The sequence below is a fragment of the Poecilia latipinna genome, unplaced genomic scaffold (genome assembly GCF_001443285.1).
Source record: "Poecilia latipinna isolate Pla-1442-1.1 unplaced genomic scaffold, P_latipinna-1.0 Scaffold138, whole genome shotgun sequence".
Taxonomy (NCBI): domain Eukaryota; kingdom Metazoa; phylum Chordata; class Actinopteri; order Cyprinodontiformes; family Poeciliidae; genus Poecilia; species Poecilia latipinna.
The window spans coordinates 447,354-455,511 of NW_015112754.1; the positions used below are offsets into that span (position 1 = coordinate 447,354).

The 8,158-nt window shown below is 39.1% G+C and overlaps 1 protein-coding gene across 1 annotated transcript; it reads left to right on the forward strand.

The window, feature by feature from the left end:
- The first annotated feature begins 1,985 nt into the window (after positions 1 to 1,985).
- On the forward strand, positions 1,986 to 5,219 carry LOC106945308 (PDZ domain-containing RING finger protein 4-like). The gene is made up of 3 exons (XM_015028908.1): positions 1,986 to 2,953; positions 3,040 to 3,129; positions 3,239 to 5,219. Exons 1-3 carry the CDS (start codon positions 2,693 to 2,695, stop codon positions 3,314 to 3,316), a joined length of 429 nt encoding a protein of 142 aa, XP_014884394.1. The 5' UTR covers positions 1,986 to 2,692; the 3' UTR covers positions 3,317 to 5,219.
- The last annotated feature ends 2,939 nt before the right edge of the window (positions 5,220 to 8,158 follow it).

Here is an 8,158-nt window from a genome sequence, read left to right on the forward strand (position 1 = left end):
AACTTAAACAAAATTACCTATTTTCATTCCCATCCAGAGATTTACTAAGTAAAGAAAATGCATGCAATGCATAAAGTGCATTTAATTTTAGTTTGAACCAGGTAAACTGTTATGCATCATATATACAACTAAATTAAACAAACGTAGAATTGAAGCAAAAACCAGCAGACAAGAGGAAATAAAATGAAGCGTAAAATGGGGTCTGTTTACAAATTGAGTAACTTTCAAAGAAAACTGAATGCACTCGAAAAGAAAAGTGGTTAAATAAAAATACTTGATAAATGTTCCAGACTTTTCTTTTTCAATTTGACAAGGTTTCATTTGTAAGTTATTAAAGTTTTAACAAGGTGTAGTATTTTAAAGTGCTTTCCATTACATATGAGAATAGCTGCAATTTTTCATTACGAACCAGCTGAGAGTTTTGCCTCTTATTAGGCATCATAAAAGGCAAGTAGTTAACACTTCTCTTTGTAAATTAAGTTAAAACACATCAATCTGATTTATATCTACAGGTCATTCAGGCCATTGTTGTTATTCAGTGAGTTAGCTCGCAAAGAGAACAAAACAAGGGCAGGACAGTTTTTTCAGTGCTATTATTTTGAAGCTTATCAGTACAAACATATGGCCTGTGTGATAAGAATGATACCCAGTGGTTGCTTGTAATGTTTTTTCCCCCTCTGAAACAAGCAATGCACAACTCCAAAACCCTCGAAGTAAAAGTCAACATGCTCTTGGACTAATCAGTTTCTGTGAAGTTAAACAGCAACTTTCTTTTTGCAAGAGTGGCTGAGTTGCAAGAAATGTCTCAGACCTCTCACCTTCTAGCACGCCTACATTGTGGAACGGTGCCTCAGTAGATCATTTTCTACTTAAAAAAAACAACAAAAAAAAAAACCCACACCTGTTCTCTGATGACACAACAATCACTCTGAACAGAGCAGACCATAACCAGGCTGTTTGAAGTGGGACCTGATATCTAAGAATCTGTCATGCCATTCAATCAGATTAACCGGGTTGGATATTTAGCTAGATGGGTATTTATCATGCTGTGACATCATGCTGATGTCACAGCATGAGCACACACACTTCATGCACACACATAAAGTGTGTGTGCATGAAGCACACAGCTTCATGTGTGTGCTTCATGCACACATGAAGCACATTGAGACGTGCTTCGTGTGTGCAGAACAAAAGTTGTATAAGAAGCAAGGCAAATATCTGGCAAACAATGTCAATTTTATGAAGGCTTAAATACTCTTACAAAGGTTAAAGGGTTTATACTTGTAACATTTGATTTTGCCAGAGGAGAGAGAGGGCGACCTCTGGTGGAAAATATATGTAACAAATATCAAATTCCCAAAACAAACATAGTTAAGTTATTTCTAGCCGGGATGTTGGGCAAAATAATAATAATAATAATAATAATAATAATAATAATAATAATAATAATTTTTAAAAGTAGTGATCTGTTGATATGAAGAAAGTCCGTTTTATTTTATTTTATTTTAGATAAACACTCCATGAACTCATTTCCATTGTCATGTGGTGGTGGAAGGCCAGAGAGTCAAATACACTTTACTTTTATACATCTGACATACAATTGCTTGTCACAACAACAACCAACATATATGGACATTTCAAATTTTCACACAGACACATAAAAATTACATGTAAAGAATGCATCTACTGTGTATGTTTTGTCTATGTACAAACAAACAAAAAAAAACAACAACAAAAAAAGATTTTGGTTGGTTCATTTGAAACTTTGTTTGCTTATTTTCTAATCTGGACCTATTTCATAAAGTAGGTCCAGGTGCACATTTGAATATAAATGGTTGAAAAAGGTATGATGTAAAGCCTTTTGAGAGTAACATACAATTAAATTATTCATTTGGAGATCAGATTAGGTATTTTAATGGGAAAAAATATAAATGAAAAAACACCTTAATAAAACACAGGAAGTCAGAGCAAAGCAAAACAGGAACTGGGAGAATCCAACAAGGGGTGAGTGAAGGAGAGGAGGTCAAGTACCGAGAGAGTAAAAGCTGGGAAAACTGATTGGCTAACAGGTTGCAGGTGTGAGAAAAGAGAGAGAGAAGAGGAGAGAGAGAGAGAGAGAGAGAGAGAGGGGGAAAGTACAGGAAAAATTAATCAGACCTCATCAAAAAACAACTAGGCACAAGGAATAATTAAACATTTTTAACTAAGAAAGGACTGAACTAAAATAAAGCGGAAACGAGGATTGCCTGATCCAAAATAAGAGACTAAGGAATACAGAGCCAAAAATATAACTACAAACAAACCCATGAAAAAAAAAAAAAAAAATAACCCAGCATCCTGATAGTCGCAGCATAAACGTCATTCCTCCACCCAGCTCCGACGGACGCACCGGCGAAAACGTAAACTGCGCAGAACATTCAAACTTTGTTTTTGTTTTCTCACTGCTCCGACTAGTTTGAGAATTTAAAATGTAAAATTCCTCTTGAATAAATATCCGTACCCGAACGCCAAAGTTTCTTTCGCAAACTGTGTGCGTGGTCGGACTCAAAAACCCGACGCAGCGAGCGAAACCTTTAGACTCCGACGCTCGGTAGAGACTCAAGGAGTACCAAAAAAAAAAAAAAAAAAAAACCGCGTCACCGTGCTCGAAGTCAGAAGGGACGCCGACGGTCTGCTGCTGTCCGGTCACAGCATGAGCGGCACGGAGGAGGAGCGCTGCTGCGTGGAGTCCCTCCGGGCAGTGAAACGTGCTTTGGAGGAGAGGGGCGCAGGTCTGGAGCAGGCATCCCGGATGGCGCAGCTCAGGTGGAACAGGAGGGAGCAGCTCCTGGTGGCTCAGGTGGCGACGCTGCAGAACGAAGCTCAGCTCGCCGCCTTCACGTATCAGCAGAGATTGAAGCGATACTTGCTGCACATCAGCAGCATCGCAGAACAGATCGCTGGATACTGTAAGGTAGGAGGCTGATTGATAAAACTTTTTATTATTATTGTTATTATTGTTAATAGGCTACACAGGTGTCTGTCTGTTGCTTGAATCAGAGTGATTCCAGTACAGCCGCTGACATGCAGACACACACGTCAGACCATTCAACGACAGGAAAGCCGCAGAAAACTGTTGAGGAGCGTCAGGTAAGGAAACTTTTTTGTTGTTGTTGTTGTTGTTGACCATTTTCTTTCTCACTCTTGTGAAGTTTTAGCTCAAGTTGCTGAATGCAACCTAGAACATTATTTTTTTTAGATATCTTCTGAGACACTGCTGGTACTGCAGATAGAGGAGTTGAGACAAAAAGGTTTGCAGACTCATCGTGCAGCTTGATGTTGCTTCCTCCTACTCTATTTCACATACAGCTCATTTGTTTTCTTCTGTATGTTGACTCTGGTATCCCAGTCTGAGGGTTTCAGCAATCTCTCCTCACATCCTGTCATTTCTTATTTTCACTGGCGTTTCCAGTGTATAGGGGGTTGTGAATGCCAAACTGTTTCTTCATTGCACAACCTAGTTCATTGGCAGAAAAGCTGTCGGTATAAGATATTGTCTTACTAAAACTCTTGGCTCTGTTTAAACAACTTCAGCTTAATCCATTTGACCCGAGGGTTCTCTGCCACTCTCCCAGTGGTCTGGCACCAAATGTTTTGGCATTAGACCGCAATGTTGCAATTAATCAATGACTGCAGAGGGATATGCTTTAGAAGTTTAGTGCTGTTTGTTCTCTCAGAAGCAAAGCAGACTGAAAATTTGGGCTTCTCAAAAAATAAGTATTACTAAGAAAACTTATGACAGAACTCGCTCACATCTGTGTTACAGCCTTCATTATAATAGGGGTGTGTGTTGATTTTAAAGGTGTTTAGGATACATTTACAGGAAGGTACAAAAAGGTCAAATGGGTTTGAAAATTCGTTTTCTGAGCATATTCATGGAAAGTCAAGTGGAAGAAAAATGTGTCTTAAGCTCTGTGACTGAAATTTGTATTTATTGAGGTCCACATGTATGGAAAATCAGATATTAGTTGATTACTTGGGGTGGCTATATTAGTAGTTAGCCTGTAGTTTGGTGCTTTACAGATACAGCTTACCAAATGTACTATCTTCACAGTTATACAAGTGACTCATGTCATTACTAATTTCTATTCCATGCTGTCCCTATTATCATAGTAAGACTTTCCTCAAACTATGTAGAATACATTACTTTTAAATTGAAATTAAAGCTTTCTATGCAACTTCAGAGTCCATAAGGATCCATATGTGCAGAGCAGAAGAAACAAAGTAAAAATATTACATTTTAAGTAAAAAAAAAAGATTTAAAACTGTTGATATAATATTGTGGACATCTTCATAGTTTAGGTTTGAGAACAAAATAGTCGCTCTCAGTGATGACATTTTGTTTGTTCTTTTGGTTTTGAAAACGTGTTTCCTAACTCCATTGTGAACTTTTTTTTGTGGTTACCTAAAACCTCTCTTCTTTTGCCATGCAATTAAAAGGTGGGACAGATGTAATTGCTGTGATTTTTGGTTGTTGCAGAAATATATTAAACCTCCCACTCTGGCAGCCAAATCTAATATTAGCTCCTACTTTAGAAAGCCAAAAGGTTTCCATTATTATTCCCTGGCTAGGATCGGTGTTATGTTTGGGCTGCTGTTGAGGGTGGATAAGTTTAATTGTGGTAATGCTCACTTAAAGTGTTCCACTAATTACCTACAGCATGCTGTGAGTGCAACTGGCTCACTTTTGATTAATGTGGAAAACCGCTCTCTTTCCTGCCAAACGTGGGCATTAGAAGCCGCTATCTATTTTCAGCAATCCTGCTACTCAACTGTAAACTCTTCTCTAATGCATCTTTAATGGCTTTGTCACTGCCTTCTGCTTTCCAGATTGACTTTCCAGTTCTTAGGAAAGCTGTCTTGGAGAGAATAAAATAAAAGTTGCAATGTTTGCCGGAGAAGTTATTAGCCTGGACAACAGAAATGAATCGCTTGTCAAGATCCCCAAGACAGTTATGGATTATCAGAGTTGTGCCAAACCATTGAGAGAGTGGCAGATATACCCTGGTCCACCTTACTGCAGCACACAGACAGCATGCTAATGTGCAATCACATGGCTGGTGTGGTTGTGTGTTATTGATCACAGATCTGTACATATCTGATTCCATATTTTTGTTTCGTTTTCAGTTTTTGTGCTTGTTGAAAGCAATTTATTTTAATAAAAGCTACCATATTTTTCGGACTCTTAAGTCGCTACTTTTTTCCCATGCTGTGAACCGTGCAGCTTACAGCCCGGTGCGGCTTTTCTGTGGGTTTTCTTCAACCACCAGGGGGCTCTTTAGCAGGAAGTGAATCATTGGAAGTCAAAATTGGAAATCAAAGAAGAAAGTGCTGATTTTCATTTAGAACAAGCACATGGTAGCAGCAGGTACGACGGAGAAATGTTTTCAAGCTTATATGATGCAGCTTTTAAGTTGAAGGCTATCAATCTGGCAGTACAGGAGGGAAATGGAGCCGCTGCGAGTCGGTGTGAATGAACCTATGGTTCGGCGTTGGAGACGGAGGGCTGGGTCCTTAATAGCAGATTAATTAAGGACGCAGCAAAACTGTGAGCGGTGGAGATACCAGCGGCTTATAGCCCAGTGAGGTTTATATATGTACGTTTCTATTTATTTATTTATTTAACTTTGTGGGTGCAGCTTATAGTGAGTTGCGCTCTATCGTCTGGAAAATATAGTAATTATATTTTTAAAAGTTCTTTCATAGTTTCTTGGAATTCTGTTTTCCTCCCATCTTTCACCCCCTTAAAAAAAACATTTATATTAGGCAAATGTGTAGTTGTTTTAAGTGTGTGAATGGGGTGTTTAATGCCATTTGCCTTTATAGTGACACTGTAATTAATGCTTTTCTAGCTTTTTCTTTTTTTAGAGTCCACCTGTCCTACCTGATATCAGCTGTTTATTATTCTATACCTATTCCATACTGTAAATGCATAAATGTTAATATCTAAAGGTAAAAATGCATTAAAACCCATAAACATGTCCTTTTAACCAGCGATCCTAACCATTTCCTGGTAAAATTGAATCAAACCTGGGTAAGTGGAAGACAAGTCTGAACTGGAGAACAATTTGTTTTGAATTACTAGCTTCCTCTCCCTCCTACCTTCAAGAACTTTAGCCAAGTCATAGGTGTAAGGTTTTTACACAGTCACTTTGTCATATATATTACAAAATGGTATCATACTGTAATTGGTACATTGTAGTAAAATTATTAGAAAACACAAATTTTTACTTGTATTATGACTTTTTTACTTTTGACTAGTGGTTTTCCTCCATGCTCAGTCAAGACATTGGGCTGTAAGGAAAAAAATTAAGCAACCAGTAAATCTGTGTAAATTGCTCTCTTCGCATTTATTTTCCTTGAACGTTCCAATTATTCATGAGCTATGCTGGCGATAAATGCCGTCATCAAAGGTTGCTTTGTGTTTCCATCTGAAACATGTAGGGTAAGCTCAGGAGAGCGGGCTCACATTAAGGCCAACCCAGTGTGAGTGTGTGTATTTTTCCATGTGCCTCAGAGATGCACTGACCTAGATGCCAGTGATTGCGCGACATAATTTGCAGAAGCTGTGTCAGGTCGACCGGTTCTGCCGCGCTGAAAAGGGATAATGGCAATAAGACGCAGCGCTGCATTGGCAATGAGATTATTCAGCCCTGCAAAAAAAAAAAAAACACACCGCCCTTCGCTTGCCATGCAACCGGCCCATATGCTTGTTTAAAACCAGATCCATACACAAATGAAACCACAGATGAGGTAGAGCTGTTCCACGGCTCCACTTGTCCGCAGCCAAAACCACATTCTTTCCGTGGAGCTCAAAGGTTTGGAAACTAACAAAGTGGTCATGTAATTCAGAGACGGCTCCTATTATTCTTTACTTCTAAGGTTGAGGACAGTAGGGAGCAATATGTGCTCACTGAGACCTCTTGCGTGATTGGAAGGAAAAAGAGTGAGAGTACTCGCATCTCGGGTTTGATCAAATTCTGATCTGGCGAAATGGCCGAGATGAAAGCAGTTCAGTTAGCCTCCATAACAAAACAAAAGAATAAGGGTCTGATTCACTGCAGGAATGCGCAGTTTTTTTCCGGGCTTGTGCATCCCTAAAATCACAAAGCCCTGAGAAGGAGACTTTGGTCTTTGCTTTAATGTTTTCTGCTCCTTGTATGCGAAATGGGACCGTAGCTGTGACTGTAAACAGAGCAGGTCTTGTACTTTCATCTGTTGTGTATCTGAACATGTTTATAACTCAATATTAAGGAGAAGATAACAGATTTAATTTGTCTTCTGCCACCCCCTCAAACACATGAAAACATTCGTGGCCAGGAGTTGTGACTTGGTCAGGTGAGGGAAGTACCTATAACTTCCTGACACCCATAGAAGAAGAAAAAAAACAAAAAAAAAACAAACGAAGTGAGGCCTTTTCAATAAACAAAACCAACAACTTCATTTGACAGTTTAGCACATCTTTTTATTACATGTCTCTGTGTGTAAGCTGTTACTTTGTACTCCAGTTTCCTAAAGCGTTTTGTTGGCTTTAAAAGAGAATGCCGGCACTAAAGAAGGGCCATTAAAATTTAATTTTAGATTTCAGATGTGTGAAACAAACCATTAAAGAAAAATCCTTGCTGCGGCTCTCGCAGCCGAGGTGGTGACACGGGGTTTGTGAGTTCTGTTTGCCTCGGCCCCCTGGAGGTGTTTTCTGTACCTGTTCTGCTCTGTTTGGAGTGCCACTTACCCAGAATTTACACCATGTAAACTGTTTGTCTTTTGCCTGCAAGAGAGGGACCGCCCTGCTCACCATTTCCTTTTTCCTCTCCAATTTGACTGCCTCGCACCGAGTTGCTAAAACAAACTTCTGCTTGCAATAATTTAGAATTGGCAGTTAAGGAAATCTTAAGTACTCCGATTATTCCATGTGACTGTCTTTGTTTAATATCCCATTCTCATCTTGCAGTCTATGCATAGATTTTTTCATTTATTTTTTTAAATAATGGAATCTGTAATGTTTTAGTAGGTGTTGGTTTGGCGAACGAGGTGTTTTTCCAGAGTTGTGAGGCAGATGCTGGGATTTGGATGTTTCACCTTCTACGGCTATGGAATCGGACCAAACCAAAGAGCTGTA